At 38.7% G+C, this 20950-nt stretch overlaps 2 protein-coding genes across 2 annotated transcripts; both read left to right on the top strand.

Moving 5' to 3' along the window:
• The first annotated feature begins 8079 nt into the window (after positions 1-8079).
• LOC136446383 (uncharacterized) lies at positions 8080-12302 on the top strand. The gene is made up of 9 exons (XM_066444731.1): positions 8080-8167; positions 8396-8443; positions 8664-8725; positions 9052-9195; positions 9535-9625; positions 9975-10150; positions 10453-10680; positions 11913-12031; positions 12293-12302. Exons 5-9 carry the CDS (start codon positions 9550-9552, stop codon positions 12300-12302), a joined length of 609 nt encoding a protein of 202 aa, XP_066300828.1. The 5' UTR covers positions 8080-8167; positions 8396-8443; positions 8664-8725; positions 9052-9195; positions 9535-9549.
• Positions 12303-12309: 7 nt separating this feature from the next.
• LOC136446602 (polycystin-1-like protein 2) lies at positions 12310-20072 on the top strand. The gene is made up of 15 exons (XM_066445053.1): positions 12310-12526; positions 12670-12879; positions 13086-13243; positions 13841-14019; positions 14267-14418; positions 15142-15268; positions 15402-15592; positions 15704-15818; positions 15971-16185; positions 16323-16497; positions 16857-17438; positions 17682-17912; positions 18194-18278; positions 18439-18677; positions 18983-20072. The coding sequence occupies exons 1-15, from the start codon at positions 12491-12493 to the stop codon at positions 19492-19494; spliced, it is 3207 nt and encodes a 1068-aa protein (XP_066301150.1). The 5' UTR covers positions 12310-12490; the 3' UTR covers positions 19495-20072.
• Positions 20073-20950: the final 878 nt, after the last annotated feature.

Below are 20950 nucleotides of genomic sequence, written 5' to 3'. Positions count from 1 at the left end.
TCTCTTCTGTGGGGTCACCGCAGCGTAGTTTGTTTTGTTTTGTTATCGAACCCTAGTTGATAAAATCAACCACCTTTATTATATACAGACGTCAACGAATGCTCCAATGGAAATGGTGGTTGCGACCAAACGTGCATCAATCTTATCGGAAGTTTCCAGTGCTCGTGCCAGGATGGCTATGGTCTAAATAGCGACAGCTTTACTTGTGGCGGTATTTTTGTCTTTTATTCTGTGATATCTTGGTTGCAATCATATTCTTTTCAATAAGAACTTTCGAGTCTTTCAAACAGTTAATAATGATACATGCAAGTTCTTTTAAAGCAAAAAAAATTTGTAAAAAAATACTGAACTTTCAGCTGTCCTACTGCAGTTTTTTCATAATTGCATTATGATATTAAAAAAATTACCATAGAATGTTCAAAGACATCATATCGTGTTTTACTTGAATTCTAATTTCAATCGACCACTTAAAATACACGGTAAGAGTCACTTGTAATCAGCTGAATTGGTTCGTCCTGTATTTTGTAAGTGACGTCGTGTCGGCGTAACGGTTAGGGCGTTTGGCCCAGAACCCAGATGTCCTGACATGTCATGCCCTTAGGAAATGCCCTTAACACAACTTTCCCCACTCGACCCTGGTGTAAAAATTGGTACCTGAGCTCCTACGGTTAGGCCCATGTCTTCAAATACCGTGCCCTAGACACAGAGGGTAACAAACCCCACTGCCACTGTGGCCTATAAAGGGCTACGGGACTACATTTACCTATCTTTATCATTTTCATGTTGAGAGTCCGCACATTCACATTCAAAACCATCTAGCTTTTTAAGGGGCCCATGTAGTTGCTACTTTCATGCAAAACCAAGTTATATATACTGCCATTTTGCCATTCCAATCTTCATATCTAGTCCCATTCATTAATACAGATGTGAATGAATGTACTTCTACTATCGGCGCTTGTGAGCAGACTTGTACGAACAGCATCGGGAGTTTTCAATGTTCCTGCGGGGCTGGCTACATCCTGAATGGTAATGGATTTACTTGTGACGGTATGTATTTTTGTGTGTACATGTTTTGTGCTGTTTTATGTTATGTTAGTTTCATAAAGCCGATGCGCTCGATGATATGATTTTAAACAGTGACATATGTTACTAAAAAATTGAGGAACATATTAACTAGATACTAATCATGGAAATGATGACCCCATGTGCATAATCAATGAAAAATATCTACAATACAATAGTGATAAACTGATGCAATGCATGCAAATCACGATCTTATTTGGATAATCAATGAGACACGTTTAACCGTTTCAATGACCATTTATGACTGAGCCAGACAGGTCCCACTTCTACAGCGTTTTGTATGACCGTACTTTCTCCATATTTTTCCTCACAGATGTGGATGAATGTTCTTATGCTAATGGCGGCTGTGAGGAGAACTGCTCAAACAACATCGGGAGTTTTCAGTGTTCTTGCTCCGCTGGGTACAGATTAAACAGCGATAGACTTTATTGTGATGGTAAGAATACCGCATCGTATCTTTGATAAACATTTTGTAATCAACCAGATAAATGTGCTGTGTAAGATAGATCATAGTTTGCTTCCTTGTATTTTTGTTTCTGGATTAGAATGGAAAATTGTATGATTATTTTCCAGCTCTAGTATCCATGAGTGCTTTTAAAACTCGCGGAATAACATACGGTTATCTTAATCATACAGACGTGAATGAGTGCAGCACGACAGACGGCGGCTGTGACCAGACTTGTACTAACTCCATCGGAAGTTTCCAGTGTTCTTGCGAAATTGGATATGACTTAAATGGCAATGGGCTTTCCTGTGATGGTGAGGAATCTTTTTCTGTATTTTTGTCATTATTTTTGAAGTCTTACCCGCACTAATAAAACACATCTACATTAGCAATATTATGTATATTTAGTTATTATTGTTTCATTACAATTATTATAATAACTAAAAGTCCTATTTTCTTCACTGCTAATGTTTTTTTTCTTTAGATATCAATGAATGTCACGCGGCAAATGGTGGTTGTGAGCAAATGTGTAACAACACTATAGGGAGTTTCCAGTGCGCCTGCATCATTGGTTTTGCACTAAATGCCGACGGTTTTACATGTGGTGGTATGTAACGCAACATATTATCGGTTTGCTATATGTACAGTTTTACCGACCGCTACGTAAAAAGGTTTTGTAAGTCTTGCCCCAGGAGTCTGCAATTTTCGTTGATATATCAGGATCCAGGATATCATTTGCCTAGGGGAAGGTATTATCATTGAAATATCTACATGTTATACAACAAAGAAGACAGTCTAGATTCGCGAACAAGTCGGTGATTAACATACTATTTAGCTCAAATGTATATGCATCGTCGTTATTGTCTCTGAAATTACCCGCTCTATCAGAGCATAACAGCCCAACATGTACACTCTAACGAAAATTGTCTTACTTGCAATTGCACTCACAGACATAGATGAATGTGATACCATAAATGGCGGCTGTGCGCAGATTTGTAACAACAACATCGGCAGTTTTGAGTGCTTCTGTAGTACCGGCTACAATCTGAATATGGACGGGTTTGTCTGTGATGGTAAGTATGCTTTCTGAATAACTCCGATATTTTCATGAAAACACAATATTCCACATTATACCAATTTAGTTTACACTCACATTGGGCCATAAGACGTGTCTTTTATTTTGTTTTATTCAATTTCATTACTTTTAGATATAGATGAATGTGAAACTTTGAATGGAGGCTGTGGGCACTTCTGTACAAACGCCAATGGTAGTTACAACTGCTCCTGTGCAACTGGGTACAACCTAAGTATGGACCGGCTTGCATGTGACGGTAAGGGCTTTGCACATTTCTAGATTACTAGTAGATTAAAAACGACATTCGTGGTGCCATGGATAACTTGTTTATTATTTCTGACCATTTGTTTTGTGCTGCTGTTTTGTTTATCTAACAGGCATAACCAGATCATATTTTGCAATTAACATAAGTTAGATGCAAGCAAAATACACACTGTATGTCATAAGACACATAATGTTCATGGCGATTGCAGATACCTACATACCTACCTACCTAGTCCCTACAAGGATACAAGGATATTGAAAAGTATCCGTTTGTATAAATGTTTCACTCCACAGGATTCGATCCCGTGTCACAAATTTCATGTTTGTCTACAACAACAACGTCCATCTCTGTAAGCTGGACCAAGCCGGTTGCTTACATTAAGGGTCACAGTATTATGCACACTCCTGTGTCCGGTTAGTTATTCACATTTTTTTCTTATTTTTAGAGTCTATTTCAAGTCACCGTAATGGTTGTTATTATTTACAAATATTTTCAATTCATTGTAATTATTTGTGTAAGAGATTTGATACTTTGGAAATATTTGAATATGATTTGAACTTTATAACAATTTCTACGGCTTTCTAAAAACTTAGAAAATAATATTCATGATGTTGAATTTGATATTTCCCATAGTTTCTAAATTATGGTAACAGCATTCTACCACTATTTATCATTCCTTACCATTTTATACCATTATTTGTAACATTTCTATAAAAAGGTCAGAGGGCTGGGAAGATAGCAATTCACACCTCCTTGCGAAGTATAGGGATGAATGATTTTCACAAAGGGCCAACCAGTGTCCTGCAGTGAAATCTAAAGATATATAAAAGCAGACAGAAGGGCCGGATTAGCACCTACTTTAATGGGGATAATTTCCATTATACCATTATTTCCAATTTTCTAAATTTTTTTGCTAATATTTCTAAAAGTGAAAGATCATTTCGGTGATTTGGAGATTTTTGTGCATTAACGTAAATGTTTCCATACTATCTTCTTGAATTCATATTCAAATTTCATATTCAATCTTTTAGAAAAAAATTAGAACTATAGTCACTAAGATATTCTTTTATTAGAAATAAATCAAAATTATTACACATATTATTCAAAAACCCTCTTGGTGACTTGGAATGGACTCTAATACTGCTGCTTTATTGAATTTGCATTGGTCAATATCAGTTTGATGGTACCAAATATAGAAATAAATGATAAATTAACAAACATCTTACACTGCATAGTGTTTTTAGAGTTGTTGTGTGTCCTTAATTTTCTTAAATTAATAAGAGTTGTCATACGTTGTACATTTGTCTTTTATATACAATAAAAGTGTAATAAAGTTATCATATTCTTTTTGCCATTCGACAGTCAGTATAGTAGAACATGTTTGTTTTGTTCAGGATTCTACCAGCCATCATTGATGACATCATTCCGGAGTCGTGAAGACACCAATGCTACAATAGCTGGCTTATTCAGTGGAGTACAGTACTCGCTCACTGTTCTTACCTTTGGACTGTGGAATGACAGTGCCAACACCAGCGTAGAGTGCATAACTGGTGACTATACTATTGCATTATAAAGACGGAACCATTAGTTTTATATCCATAAATGTTTCATGGCAAATATACAACTGGCTGCTGGTCAAAAATGTCTGTCTTAAAAGTAATGTAGTAACCATAGTAATGCACTACTGATGAATTAAGAAATCAAACGTTGAACATTGGTGCTGTTTATCTAAAGAATTTTAAGGAAAAGCATATGCAGATTTTTAGTAACCTATTTCAACTGCAGGTCTGCCACCTCCTGCAAACTTCACCCTCACCCATGTCACAGAGAGTTCGACCGTTGTTCAATGGCAGAAGCCTGTTGGAGCTCTGGTGGTTGCCTACAGGGCGCGCCTGACACACAGGGAGACCACGCTCAATCTTTTCACACAGTATCTGATTGACTCAACGACTTCGACCGCCTTCACTTCTCTAACTCCTGCTACCGAGTACGTGGTGGCATTAACATGCATCAGTCCCTACGCCGAGGGACCAAAAGCAAGCTTGACCATCATAACAGGTAACATTAGATATCATATGCATGATATAAAATTATGATCAATTTATAAATACCCATTTACTATCTAGCAAATCTATTAGTAAATTCTACAAGTCAAAGAGCCAAACACGTATTTAGGAGAGCAGTAAGCCGTACTGAAGCTGTACTACGTCTTGTACTACTACTAGCAGCTTCAAAGAACATATCATTCTTCGCCTCAATGGAGTATATGACTGCCTCGCCTTTTTACTTGGATAAAAGAACAATATTATATTTTACATTTAAACAGATACCGACCCTCCACGGCAGTTGTTAGTGGACGACATCAGGTACAACAGCTTGGTTCTGTCCTGGATCCCACCAGTTGCCAAACTGTTGGAATACCAACTGTCATACAGAGGCGTAGAGCATGGCAGGAAACGACGATCTCTCAGTTTTGTCTCCCTCACTGGTAACGTCGGTAACTATTGGCTACAAGGACTAGTCCCTGCTACTCAATACACCATCAGTTTGACGGCGGTCAGTCGGTTCGGGCGGAGTGAAACAATCAACTCAACGGCTACCACAGGTAAACGTGTTTAAAGATGTTAAAGAAGACCTCACGAAAGTCTCTATACTTTTGTCATGTCTATAAAGTTTCTATCTTGACAATACTAATAAATAATACTAAATCTGAATATTTTGTCTACTTGAAATCATTTTTACATCGAACCATGAAATATCAAGCTTCACGTTCAGCATTTACTAATTCCAAATATCAACGTTCTTTGTACAGTATCAATGACTATTACCTGCTAACGTTTGAGTTGTCCTTTTCATTCCTTTCAAAGGTCAATACTGACTGGTTTTATACGTCTACTCCTTGCTGCCAGTTAAAGTAGAGTCACCAATGCTAAGGGTCCATTTCCAAATCGGGGAATACATATGCTCTTAAATGATTTTTGGTACTTTTGTGTTTTTTGTTGTCTTTTATGTCATACTTAAGACTGCCCGGCCAGGCTCTGGATTAAAAATGAGACTTTAGCATAAAGAGTGGAATGAGAAAGATAGCAGCAGGACTACCAAAACGCTGGCAGGTATATTTTAAGGGTTGTGTACAAAGAACCTTAATAATCGGGGATTTACCAACGTAGTGACTATTCACTGATTCACTAATTCATTACTTCTATGTTGCCTTGAAAAGGTACGGATCCTCCCTCTGATTTCAAAATTAAGAATGTTTCCTCCACCTGGATGTATGTGGTATGGACGCCACCTGTCGCACCTATTGTCTCCTATGATCTCACGGTAACCGAAGCTACGAGTCAGGAAAATATACATTTCAGGTGAGCGAACTGCCATCATACAATATGAATAGAAATACACTTTACTTAGCTTTTCAGATGCCAGGCTGGATTTTTTCTTAAGAACTACCATTTGCTCTCCATATTTAAGAATTACCAAAGTTGGTAATCTAACGTTAAATAGTCGTGCAATATGTTCTTTGAAATCACATGACATTGGATGCACCAAAATATTGGGTCACTTTTAAACTTGGTATCAACATACAAGGACGTGCTGTTATAGTAGATGAAAAAATGTCGTCAGAGACTCATTCACAGTTTAGTGACAAAAGACAGCGGATGTCGTGTGAAATGTCTTATTCTGGAAGAAACACTATTCAGTTGTTTGATTTCTTTTGCATAATGTATTGTAATACAGAATGTTATCAACGTCCATGATCCATCATTCTTGGTTTAGATGTACTTTAGACGTGTGTTTCATTGCAGCATTTCTGCTGTCGTAACGGGCTTCAACATAACAAAACTCGTCCCTATGATGAATTACATCATCCGGATTGCAGCCGTCAGCATGTATGGACGTAGTGTGAAAACTGCGATCTCTGGTAGCACTGGTATGTTGAAAATCTTTTTTTGGACATATTTGTGCATTTCCCAGTGCCCAGATCGAATTCAAGCGAGGACAAAGTTCCACCACTTTAACAAGAAAAGATCTAATTTCTATGACTGTGTTACGTTGATCATCCTGCTACAAGATCTTAATAGTTCATAAAAGTCTACTATAGTTTTGCTTGTTTGTTTTCAGACGACGACAAAGATATAGAAGACCCAACGCCGTCGGTGTCAGCATCATCAGAGTTAATTATTACAACAGACGCTGCACCGAAAACGACAGCTAGGCTGGAATTAAAGCTCAGGGCCAACACGTTTTGGCTCGAAGACTTGGGCACACTTCCTAAGATAGAAGGTTGTAACGGCTAAAATATGTAAATTCGGACTGGACGATATTGATACAAAAGCATGTTTTTGCAGATTGATATCCTAAATTTGTAACTTTGTTAAGGCCATGTTGATTTGATTATATTGATGGCATCCTCTTGAAACCCTAAAACTGATGCGAGCGTGCGGATAAAAAAAGTCCCCCCCCCAAAAAAAAAAGTTGCCTTCCTTATGAAATCTACGTGGTCAAGAAGGTTGAACAAATGACCAAACACACAGAATAGTATACCAAATAATGGATTTTTCATGTTTGGTCTTTCCCGTCCTCTTCTTTGAGTTTGGCATTCTAGACATCAGTTTTTGATTTCAAAAATATATTTTTGCAATTTACGGCATTTATTTGCCCATTTTGTAGCTGCTTTGTACAATTTACAGTATGGTAGAAAACTTTTTTTCTTTGGAAAAGAACGAAAATTGATGCGCGCGCGGATATCATCCATATATTCAAATGAACATGGCCTAAGCATGTATTTGACCGACTTAACGCTTTTGGACGATGCCATTAAGTTTCCTAATCATCATATTGAAAATCACTTCTATTAGAGTGGCCGCTTTCAGACAGTTGTTAGTTTGCTTAAGCCCCTATCTCACTGGACTGCGGCACGCTGGCGGCAGCTTGCGAGTGACTACCGCCAACGTGCCGCGCACAAACGCCAAACTACCACCCTATCGCCATCAATGTGCCACTTGAGATGACGAAAACTCAAGTGTCAAAATGCACCGACCTAGCCGCGAAGTAGACTCCAATATTGGCCCCTTATTGGTCACAAACAGGTCATAAAATGACCGCCAGAAGGCGAGATTTATTCTGTTGAAGTAATATATCAACGTACCGCAGTCCAGTGAGACATGGGCTTTAGAGGATTTCGTGCAAGCCTACTTTTTCTGAAAAACGAAGTATGTTTTCGTTACAGATATCACAGCAATACCAGCAACATTTAGGTTGGAGAAGCTGGAGCTAACATCATTGACTACCACGACAGGTTAGGCTGAGGAACACACTTTTGCCTTATGCATTCATCATCAATTAACAGTTTTCAGGTGCCACGATATGCATGATCTATGTCAAGAAATAAAATATATCTCCATTTTAGAGGCAACGTTTTACATACCACAACCATACACTTACTTCGAAACCTACTATTAAATCAATATTTTAAATAAACTCAACTTATATGTACCAGTGATACGAATATGTTCTCGTTTTGCAGATCTTGAACTAACAACTGTCATTCAGACAGTGTCGACAACATCAAACGGTATGTGTAAAGCAAACATTGTCCAAATAAAGGGTCCCGATCTGCAGTGACAAATCTTAATATCTATAAATTAATCGTCTAGGCACCAATCAGAGCTTCATTCTAAGCGTAGAACGTGTCTTTTCACGCTTTTAGTATTTTACCCTGTTCCTTTCTATACAAGATGTAAGGTTGAGAAGCACTACTCATATTCCACATGGTTGAATTTTTTTCCTTTTAGTTCAAGGCAGTGGCGAAGGAAATTTTCCCACTCCTGGCAGAAGGCTTAGTCATCTCCAAGCGGTAATAATATATTTTCTTGCAGTTTTCTCTTGTTTTTCATTATAGGCAAAGACTAATTTTCCGTAAATAGTTTTATCAGGTTAGTAAATCAATTGAAATTATTTCTCTTCGGGGCACAACTCTATTTCATTCTTCTGCAGACCAGTCTGTCGTCTTCATCAGGGCTTAAAGAAAATTCTGTATGTGTGCAGGGTGGAATTGTCGTAATAAAATAGGGTTGTATACCGAAGAAAACTCTTTTCAGATAACAAATATTGTTTGTTCACTTGTGAAATATTCAACAAGTACAAATAAGAATGAAAATATATTTTCTCCCATGTGCGTAGCTGCAACATCTAAAAGATCAACTGAACCGACCACTTGGAGTAAGAACGTGCTCAGAACTTGTGATTGCGATTGTTACAGTGGTTAACAGTTTACTCCAGCTCGATGCGACACAATTATCACCTACCGGATTCCCCTCAGAATGGGTAGGGTAGTGTTACAGATTTGAAACACTGCATGTACATTTCCGAGAGAGTTTATGCTTTCTGATCTAGGTGTATTTTGTGTGTCTGTGAACAGAATACCTCAGTAGATTGTTGGATCTTTCTGATAGTTTGTAATAGTTTGTTTGTGCATATGAGTCGGCAAAACAAAAGACACGTTTTAGTGTTTTTTTTGCTGCTTTTAATGTTGCTAAACTGGACGTTGTTATGTCTTAATCATTCTGTCTCGGACATACAGATAGACACTCTTTCTTACAATGTCAAGTAATATTCCCAAATAATTGCACTAACGGGTATAATCTTTGCCTAATTTCCAAACAGGAGGAGGGCATATTTATGCTGAGCAAGTCTTCGAAACTCATAAGATCATCTCAAGGTGCAACACTCTCAACGATGGAGATATTGAATAAAGGTACATATCTAGAAGGGTTGCATATATCTTGAAAATGTTGTAATATTTCTCCCAACATGTATGTAATTTTCAACGATAGTTTTAAAGTGATTTCATCTTTTGTATTAATTTATAAATTATCACGTAAGCGTTTGCCTAGTACTTAATGACAAGTCTGAATTCGAAGTCAAATACAACATGATATGAGCTGCTGGGCAACACAGAATACTTTCTTAACCTTGTTTTTTATTGTTTTCCCAATATAATCTGGCTATAAATACTTAATCCTTTATGCACTTATCATCATCATGATCGCTGAATGTAGCTTCATGCATCCACCAATACTGACTATGGTCCTAAACTGTTTCAGCCGTAGCACACACCGTGTCCTGTTTAATTCAAATGCTCCCCGCGGGAAACTCTACCCTTCTTGATACCACTTTGTCCCTGTTTGAAAACGATGTCGTCAATGTCAACTTGTTCGACGTGTCTCCAAAACAACAGCTAAAGAACATTAAAGACCAGCAATGGAAATATGTGCAGCAGGTCAGTTGTAAACCTTACATTCCTTTCATCTTACTTTTCGCACTACAACACTGAGGGTAGTCAGATCAGTCAGCATTGTTCTGAGATTAGATCATATAGCATGAGAACTAAATGCATAACAACCCAATAACCTCTTTCAATTCAATTCATTTTTTATTGTGAACATAAAGTGGCAGAAGTACAGTAGGGTAGTAAAAGTACCTTTGCCAGCATGGCAGCTTAATCAGTTTGCATTATCGTTAAGATTTACATATGGCACTGTAAATTGTTGCAACACACGTGAATTTTTATTCAACGTACAGCTTCGTAAAGCAGGACTGTCTTTAGTGGAAGCTATGGAACTAACAGCAGATAGCCTTCTGGCCATGTTGCCAGACACCGGAGACTATACGAAGATATTTGAAAGCGACGATGTCATTGTCACAGTGAAAAAGGCGACTGGGAAGAATACATTGGCACTTCATGGTGGTCAAGTTAACGTGTCAGGATCTCCCACAAATTGTGCTGCAGATGGCGATACAGATGCTAAAGTAAGTACGTTAGCTGTCCTGACGTTTCTATGCATTATTAGCCAATTTCTACATTTGCATTTCATGCACTCTACGTTTGGTAAGTATTGAGCAAAATGAAACAATGGATAGTGATAGATTGCTAATAAAACGTACAACGGATGATATTAATATAGAAATAAAGAGTAATAGAACATTATCTATCATGAGGAGTACTTTGTATAGTGGTTTATAGATACAGATTAAACAGCAATATGAATACTGAGTAACATCAAGCAACAAGTAAGTATGAATACTGATCCAATCTGGTGACATTTAACATTAAGGACAATGTAGTATACGCTTTCATTCGGGGCTAACGGGTAATGGGGGTCTTGATATTAGCTGCATGATTTGCAATGTCATTACCAAGTTCGTAGACAGATTTGTTATTATCTTAACGCAAGACCATTCAAGTGTCTTGTCGTTTTCTGTTTAAGATGGCCATTATGGAGAAGAACCTGTTTTCTTGGAACGTGTCTACCTTAGGGGAAAACGTCACCACACCCGTGATTATATTTATATTACGACCTCGACACATTGACAACTGCTCTATGCAGCTGAACATATCGATTCCTATCGCATTCGGATCAATTGAACCTCCAAGGCGTCAGAAACGGGACCTTCAGGACCGTGGTCTTGTTGGGACATTGTTTGCAAACGGTGTTGGACAGAACATAAACGTGACTATGAATTTCTATGCGTTTGACGTACCAGCTGATACCCCTGCCATGGTGATGCAGTTGGCTTGGTGGGATCATGCCGTCGCCTTTCATCTGTTCTTCCGTTACGACTCGCCACCAACGGAGGAGCTGTATGATGACATGATGATAGTTAAGGAGGAAGACGTTTTTCTGGCTTGGCATCGAGGCACAAACAGCTTGCGAACATTCACTCCTAATGTAAAAAGGCGGCGGGGGAAACTTTTTGTTGGAATACAGAAATCAGGTCATTTCTCAAACATATCATCTGAATCTGAATTGCTCAGCCGAAATGATCGACATTCGGTGTAACGCAAAATACTCAATATCAAAACAAGAATGCGTAAACGAGTCGCGACATTGCACACTGCACAGTTGCTATACATGTTATACAGCATGGGCTCAGCCCTACTCGCCATTTGGTGCGGGAAGGACTTAAACTTTAACTAAAACATTATAATGCAATTGTTTTTAACTGTTGGGTTAGTAAACGTTGACTCAATATCTTTGCAGAGTCTCCTACTCGTCTACAGACTGCACCTTTACCCACCGATTACGCATTTCAGGCATCAACAGCGAACTGCCTTATTTGGAATCACACTTCAGAGAAGTGGCAAGACGGAGACTGTGGGGTAAGGCTCAAATTTTTGACCCATGTAGAATAAATAGTTGTGTACTCATTTTTCAAAAACAGTATTCAGTTGCATTGTTCACTACTACTTTTTTGAAGAGTTTGGTAACGTTAGTTCATAATATATAGAAAAGCAACTCTAAGCATGAAGTGAGCACTTGCAATTCTTCGTTAAGGTCTTGTTAAAGAAAAAAAACATATATCTTGAAATCTACTTCTGAAAACTACCTTACATGCTTGTGTTATGCTTTGTTGTCAACAGGTCCACGTGAATCTATCAGATACTACCATCAGATGTAACTGTAACGTTCCATGGCCGAAGGCTGTTATTGGTGGCTCCTTGCACGTCCTTCCAAATTCTATTAATTTTGACAACATCTTCAAAGATCGCAACATCCTGAATGACAACAGCCTTGTTTTCTACGCCGTTATTAGCGAATGGGCTCTCTACCTCCTATTGATGATTATGTTCAACCTAGATTTTAAACGTCTTCGAGTGAGTATTATTTTTTCACATTGACAGCGTCAATGACATCGTGTAATTGCATAATCCCAACGTCACATTAGCATATTCGTTAACTATAGCTTTCTTCCAGTGATATCATTCTTTTATTCCATTTTGTTTTGTGCAATGAACAGAAGACTGACAAATCAGCAACTCCCGTCAGTAAGAAGCAGTTACCGTTGCTGTCAGTCCTCCCCCCGGATAGAATGCCAGCCCCCTATCTGTACCAGATCACCGTCACCACCGGCTCCATGTTTGCTGCTGGCACCTCGGCACGAATCGGGTTCCAAGTGTTCGGATCAGAGAGCAAAACCACGGTCAAGATGATGAACCCGTCCGGAGAGGTAAGCGTCAACCATTGTAGTGTGATATACTGTTAAAACTCTGCATGGCTTTGGACCTTATCTAATGTGTTTGTGTTCTCTTTTTTTTAGGATTCCATTAAAAGCCACCTTTTTATACTCTGTTGTAGCCTGATGACTAAACCTTATTCAGTTATCAATCTAACATCCTAAAATGTTGTTAACTCTACTTCCATGTATTTTCACAGTCTTTAGTGCGAGGTGGTATCCATGACGTCATCATGCCATTAAAGACGTCTCTAGGACATCTGGAACTGCTGCATATCTGGCACGACAATGCCGGCGCTGACAAAGCTTCATGGTTTCTGAGGGACATCACTGTGAGGGACTTGCAAACGGATGAAATGTAAGATATATTTAATGTACACCTTATTTTCGTGATTTGCATGAACTATTGATGAAACACGCCGAATGTCAGTTTCTCAAGCAACATAGTCTGACAACATAAGTTCTCCAGTTCTTCACTTATGTCACTGACGAAAGACATCGGATGCTTCAAAATTCTATCCAGTTGCTTGAGTAACTGTCATTTGTCATATCTTATTACATGGCTGTCTAGCCGTCATCGACATATTGATGAAACAAGCTTTCTAAAAAAATACCTGTATATTTGCTTGTAACAGTTAACACGCGTCGACAGGTACTGTAAGATTCAACAATAATCAAGTTTTTAAAGGCCCAATTTTGTGAATGTCGAGAATGAGCCTTTTCCACGGTAACTGGTTTACAGAATTACAATGTTTATTGTTTGTCAATACGCGCCTCAATAAATCTCGCATCTAGATCTGTTAATGATTCTTTCTTGACTTAAGGAAATACAACAAGTGAACTGATACAACAGACAAATCAAAGCAAAAGAAAATTATGGCACATCACATTGTCATCACATCATTCTTGACCTGAGAAAGTACTTCACCTGCAATTTGTTTGGTGTTTTTCGCAGTTATCAGTTTATTTGCGATGACTGGCTGTCTGAAGACCGAAGCGACTTCCAGGTTCAGAAAGTTCTACATGTGGCGACCCTAGAACAGCTGGAATGTTTTAGTAGCCTGTTCCGAGAAAACACGGACGCAATGTTCTACGATCAACACTTGTGGATTTCTCCATTTGTTTCGCCTGAAGGTATCACAATTTGCATTATACGTTAGAAATGATAATGTTTTTGGCCAGGCTTTTGTCTTCTCTCTACCCCAGTCCAGACTGTATAGAATTACAAAGAATTTACTTGATAATAGCTCTCTAACTCTTTACTGCTAGCTGTTAAATTTGCGCAGAGCACGTGTTTATGGCAAGAAATTATATGCACTACAATCGATGGCGTATCTACTAATAGGCATATTTTTTGAGCTTGTTTGAAATTTACTTTCAGGATCCAGTTTCACCAAGGCGGAACGTTTGTCCTGCTGCTGTGCTGTCTTCAGCAGCATGATGTTGTCGAACGCCATGTGGTACAAGAGCGAGGAAGGATTTCTGACCAAGGACACCTTGTTTGATCTGGGATTTGTACAGGTCACCCTGCAGGTAAGGGAACTATTTTTGTTCGTTTACCTCTTGGCTCTAACTTACAAAGACCAGAATCTTTATCTTATACCTGTGATAATTCAATCTCCCCTGTCTTTCTTCAGCTGTACCTATTGCTCATGACTGAGATACTTCAATACTGCGTTATGATTTCATGCAGAGTTTACAGAGCTTGACTTGTCACTGAATCTCTGTCCTCTCTCCAAAACTTAAGACAAGGCTGACTCTCCCAAACTATAAGAATTCAAGGATCGCTGCAGTACAAACCTCTACCACTATACTGTAGATTATACTTGACCATTTCCCTCGATGATGATGTATTTCAATAACAACTATGCAGATATATTAAAATATATCTGCATGGCTGTTATTGATTCCTATGATTATTTTATACTGTATTTGTGTATTGTATTCTAATGTATATTGTAATGTTTTTTTACTCCATTTATTGTAGGTTATGTATACAAGTTGTATTTTCGTCTAAATTTTTGTGGGTCAGCCGTTTTAAGTCAGAGCTGCCTAGGCTTACCCAGCGTAATGACTTGTTTTCATTGTCAATATGTACAAAATACAAATACAAAATTTAAACACATATGGACATTGATGTCATCCCGTCCACGCAGTTAGATAGAAAATTTGTAATCTTTCTCTTGTACATTGTATTGCTCATTCGTTATCGATTCAAACCTTTTTCTGATAAATTCGATGTCTGTTGTAAACAAGGAGCTGTACATCAGTATCATAACCGCTGTCATGGTGGCACCTGTGGCTTTGGTGTCGGTTGGACTGTTCCGTGTGAAGGTACAAGCTCCAATCACGGCTCCGGGAATACGACGTGGCTCCAAATATGGTATGTTCGTTTCCTACAAAAGTTACTCAATATTTTGCACTAATATCTTAATAACTCAGTGACTATCACATGACATATCAAATGGAATAGCCAAGAACTCACATCTTCTTATCTCTTTTATTCTTGATCTTAGGTTTATTAAGAGATCGACTGTCCCGTTGGTCAAAGTACGTGGCTTGGCTGCTAGTAGTGATGGTTTCTGTTGTCTCGTCATTCTTTGCGATCATGTACAGTCTGGACTGGGGTAGAGAGAAGAGTGAAGCCTGGCTAAGGACTTTCTTGTTTTCTTTTGGGTTGTCAAGCGTCATCACCGAAACCGGCCAGGTAGACTTTGCTTCATTATGCTTTGGTCCATTTTTGTCGCTCAACTACATCATAGCGTCCTTAGTCACACAGCTAATGACCGAGTTATTAATGCTACATGTATACCAACAGATTTTGGTCCTGGCAACTGCTTTTGCCTTGCTTTGTAATCAGAGGTCCTCCGACAAGCAGAAGATGTACAATATCGAGAAAGAAGAATTCCACATGCATCTTTATGATCTTGAAGGTAAAGCATGATTACTTCCAAATACTTTTGTTATTTCGTAGGTGCGGTTCCAAAAGACAACGCTTTCTAAAGCTATTAGAACTTATTGGCTGGAAATCAGCATGTTGTGCGTATCTAAATCGATGTCCTGTTTGCGATGCAAAAACATTTAGCTCCTCGCAAGGTGTATCCACCCGGCGCAGCATCGACAGAAAGGATGAAAGTAAAAAATGAGCAACGCCGGAAGTTCGTCTCCGTCATGAAGGAGTATGTCGTCTTGTTCCTGTTTGTTGCGGTTCTATTCTTCATCAGCCATCACGATAAAGACCCGTTGGCGTTCCACGCGTCACAGACGTTGTCCGGCACGCTTCTAGAAGATCACGAGTCGGTAGGCATCAAGCACCATCTTCAATTTGCAATCAAGTTTATCTGAACCTTTGCTCTTACTATAAACGACATCATTTTGAAATTTGTTAGTCGTGCACCAATAAACATGCATTACTTTGCATTTGTCTTTTGTCAAAGATCACCACTGCTGACGAGTTCTGGACGTGGACTGAGGAGATCCTCCTGCCTGTTTTGTACCCGTCGTTCTGGTATAATGGGTGGAAGATGAAGTACCTAGACAGACAGTTTCCACTTTATACTGAAGCATTTAGATTTGGCCCACCTCTTCTGACTCAAGTGAGGGATGCACCAGGTAAGAATTATGACTTCTTCGCGATTCTCTTATATGATACGTTAGTTGTTAAAACGGGTACCTTTTTTCACTGTTTGAAAGCCATTCGCAACAAAATGTTTAAGCGTGATTGCCTTCAATATGTGATACAAATATTCCATCTTTTTACGCGTTTGAATCAATTGTACTAATCAAAATTATTCAGATGCATTAACACTTTATCGTCAAAGAAGTAGAATGTGAATTGATATTTAACTTATTGCTATTATTCTCAATATATGTATTTCTGGTTCTTGACATTCTATTAGCTTGTAATGTACACCTTGAACTTTAGGAAATGATTTAATGTCGCGAGTTAAAACATATTGTACACGATGCAGATGCCTTGGCAATGGATCGCTCTCAAAATGGATGGATGGTTACAACGGGAAATGGTTCATCTGCATGTTGGAAATTCAACGTCACTGGCGTAATGTCACATAATTCAGGCTGCGCCTCAAAATACTCCATGGAACTCCCAGCTCTCCTAGGTTTGGCGACAACAATATTCTCCGACCTTAAGTTTAACGAGTGGATCGACAAAAACACAGACTATGTGGTTCTGGACCTGTCTCTATACTATCCGTCACTAAAACTTTTCAGCAGTCTGAGACTGACCGTAAAGCAGAAAGATATCGGTCATCTCTCCACATCTGCAACTGTGACAACACATCGGCTGTTCCAGTACGAAAATTACTCTGATTACGTCACGTTGGTTTCCTATGTCATCTTTATTTTTTTATTTGTGGTTAATCTGATCAAAGAGGTGATTACGTTAAAGAAGGATGGACGGCAGTATTTCAATTCTCTGTGGAACATTTTAGCTCTTGCGAACATAATTGGATGTGCAGCTGCCATCTGTATCTTTGGAATAAGGTACCATTCGGCATCGGCAGCACTAGACAGATTGGTCGAGGTTACAGGTAAATTGTTGCAGAATGTCACATATTACCGATTTAGATTGAGATAGAGGCGTTTCGTTTCCATTTCATCCCGGAATTGCAGTTTGAATGACAATATTCAGGAAATCTTGTGCACGGCATTTATCTTAATCTGGTTGGTAGTATAGTGTGACTAATTTGCGGCTAATCGGACTTGAGTTACAGATCTGGCATTTCAGCAACAAATCAACATCTTTCATGTATAAATTATCTGCTCCTTTGTAGGCGAACTTGGAATAGATCATATTGTGGACTTAAGCTCAACTTTCTGGTGGGATGACGCCTTTAAGACCGTGCTGGCCATTGTAGTGTTCATCACTACACTGACGTTACTGCGAGTTGTCCGCTTCAGCAAGACCATCGCCAGTTTCATCGCCCTGCCAGGTGTTATGAAGGACGATTTGATTGGCTTCTCAGCCATAAGCGCTATAGTCTTAATGGCTTTCAGCTGTTCAGGTTAGAGTCTCTGTGCTATTTACAACTTCTGGAAGACCTCATTTCCTTCACTGTTAATAATTAAAAGTAATATTTAGGTATTGTATTTTTATTACCTTTTGCCTAAATCCACATAGACGGTAGTTTGACCTTGAATCAATTATCCTTCAGAAAAGTTTTCAAAACAGATTCTTTAAAAATGATCTATCGGCCCTTTTGCATATGCAATCGTTGTATTGTACGTTGCACTTTGTTGTCGTCGAAGTATTCTAATAGGGAGATAACTCATTTTTTGAACACAGGGATGCTGGTGTTTGGAACGCACATGAAGGCATACACCAATGTGTTGCACACCAACTTTGCCTTATTTGAGATGTTGTTGGGAAGGTATGTCACGTCGATGCCTTTTACAAAACGAAAATCGATTATAAATCAATTGACCGATGCTATAAGGCATAGGCATCTAAGAATGCATATACATCTGCTTCATATGAAAACAAGATAATATGTTTTTGGCAAATTTGTATTCCGATTGTTATGTTTTCAGGTTCTTTGCCCAGAAAATCGTGGAATCGAACCGATATGTCGGCCCAATCTTCTTCACATCTTTTATGATACTCATTTTTATACTACTCGTCAACTTCCTGGTGACCATCATCTGTGACGCCATTGCTTCTGGTGCCTACATTGCCCATGACCATGACCAAGAACTGGCTGATTACATTTGGAAAAGTTTCCAGGGAATATTCGGGATTCACGTCCCTCCGCCGGAACATGTGATAACAGGTAAATAGTTTCTCAATGAAAGTTCATATGTGCTGTTATGAGTCATTATATAACAGATTCAAATCACGGCGGCATTCATACTTGTCCAATTTTCGACTGTGTGCAGCTCTTTTGTCTTAAGTCAAGGAACGACTGAATCCACTTGATTTCTTGCACTTTTGATCCACAGTTCGATTAACGGGATTTCCGTGGTAGTGCAAGATCTATTTGACGCTGTTTATTTTTTCCGACAGGAAATGCCAACCCTGCAAATAAGCCTTTGAAAATTTATATTTTTATCGTATTTGTGATTTTACCACTTACAGGTGAAGGGAAAGAACCCGAGCTTAAGGCAACCCTTCAAATGATTGAAGAGTCATTAGATGAAACCTTGGACGTCACAAGCTTCCTTTGGCCATTCAACACAATGGACAAGACCTCCACAACCATACACGATCATGATATCCCCCAACAACACTACTCTCCGGACCCGGAGTTAAACGATACGTCGCCCTCAAATACATCTCACATTGAAGAGCAAGTTGAAAATCTCCTGAAAGTTCATAAAGAAGACACGGCCAGATATGAAGGAGTACAGACCGAAAGCAGACGACGTGCTGAAGCCATGCTGAAGAGAAAACTGGCTGAGAGAAGGATGAAAACACAAACGAACCCAGATGAGTCCTTGGCACAGCGTGCTCAAGAGATGATGGAACAACACGCCGTGGACAAGGCACGACTGGAACAGCAACAAAGGATAAACAGACGCCTATTTCAGAGCAAACTTCGTCAGAAGATGGCACTTCGTGGCATGCGAAAAAGACACAATCAAAAATAATTAGCTTTGCAGCCTTACATTGATTGTATGTAATACATTTTACGGCTACTAGTTTATTTGTCGCACATCCAGGTTATAGCAATATTAGATAGAAGCAATACGTGGATGCATTGATGCAATGGGACTATTCCTGTAGGTATAATTCAGATTGTAACCTTTTTTGTACAGCATCACTTATAAACAAGTCTATTTTAAACTAACCAAGGCCCCGGCGTTAAACAGTTGTTACGCATTGAGTGTGTTTTATTTATAAATATTGATACCACAATAATAAATATTGATGATAATCTAAGTGTGGTTGTTTAAGATTGATATCTACCGCTCATGTACGTTTGCCTGGTCTCCAAGTAGATGCGGGTCATGTTTGTTTGTTTCTGCTACTTTTAGTTTGCCTTTCTAGTATTGCACTTTGTTAGCGATTCGCCTTTTATATGAAATGCTATAAATGTTCCCTTAGTATTACAAGAGTATGCGTAGAATAGGGACCGTGTTTGCCTTGGGGCACATTGTATTCCTCACTCTATTCAGGGTAATCATTGTAAATAGGTGTTGACGACCACAGTATTAAATGATAATAAGTTTACACAAGTCTCAATATCATCCCTGTTGTATATCATTTCCAGTGTAACTCAATGACACTTAGCCAGTTGGGAGAAAGTCTAGAAGAAAAGTCTGTATTTACCCACTTATCCGAGTGTTAATTTCTCTGGCCGTAGATGCATGTAACGTTACCATACCTATACCTGCAACCATCGAAGAGCAGAATGCCAGAATCGCTGGGAAATGCCATAGAAGCAAAGAAGAGCGGGCTAGAAACCTCACTCTTTAGTTGCAAAAACAAATGTATTCACATGTCGGTCGACCACGTTATATAATAATAAGCTTATTGCGAATTCCTGCCCGAAGGCTAATTACAAATAACATACATAAAATAACTGGTTGTCTTATGAACTGTTTGAATTATGTTGGTAAACAAAGGTCGAAAACGGAGACACACAGACACACTCAGATGAAAATCATGTTGGCTCTACAAGAAACTCGTTTCTTGGTGACTTGGTTGTCTCATCTCAGGTCATTGACAGCGTGTCCACTGCTATCCATTTTTTCGCCCAGTTAACTACATCTCAGGAAAATCTCAGGAAAATCTTTTGTTTACACCGCACTATCATTGCTTTAGTATTATAGTAATTCTTAAGAGACCACAGCATGGATCTATATTTTTCTTTAAATTCATCATGGTAGAAAGGGATGTTATTCATGCATGTTGTAGAGAAACGGTAACAGTTTGAGAAGGGTTGTTAACTGCTGACTGTAAACCTTGCTTGCGCAAGAAAAAAAAAAAACCATAAAAAAAGGAATGTACACCCATGCTGTGTCAAAACATATCCCAGATAACCAATATAATGGCTAATTTCTAGAATATGCTAACGATAACTGTTAATTGTGGCTGCTGTTA

This window comes from Branchiostoma lanceolatum, chromosome 12 (genome assembly GCF_035083965.1).
Source record: "Branchiostoma lanceolatum isolate klBraLanc5 chromosome 12, klBraLanc5.hap2, whole genome shotgun sequence".
In the NCBI taxonomy this organism is placed as follows: Eukaryota; Metazoa; Chordata; class Leptocardii; order Amphioxiformes; family Branchiostomatidae; genus Branchiostoma; species Branchiostoma lanceolatum.
This window is presented reverse-complemented; position numbering and strand designations above follow the sequence as displayed.

What these genes read in the sequence shown, in the direction of transcription:
- LOC136446602 (XM_066445053.1), top strand. Translation starts at nt 12,491, where the DNA reads ATGATTATGTTCAACCTAGATTTTAAACGTCTTCGA. An exon ending in TTTGAGATGTTGTTGGGAAG is followed by an intron (nt 18,279 to 18,438) that starts GTATGTCACGTC and finishes TTATGTTTTCAG; the next exon opens with GTTCTTTGCCCAGAAAATCG. An exon ending in GCCGGAACATGTGATAACAG is followed by an intron (nt 18,678 to 18,982) that starts GTAAATAGTTTC and finishes TACCACTTACAG; the next exon opens with GTGAAGGGAAAGAACCCGAG.
- LOC136446383 (XM_066444731.1), top strand. Translation starts at nt 9,550, where the DNA reads ATGCTGAGCAAGTCTTCGAAACTCATAAGATCATCTCAAGGTGCAACA. An exon ending in GATGGAGATATTGAATAAAG is followed by an intron (nt 9,626 to 9,974) that starts GTACATATCTAG and finishes AAACTGTTTCAG; the next exon opens with CCGTAGCACACACCGTGTCC. An exon ending in ATGGCGATACAGATGCTAAA is followed by an intron (nt 10,681 to 11,912) that starts GTAAGTACGTTA and finishes ATATCTTTGCAG; the next exon opens with AGTCTCCTACTCGTCTACAG.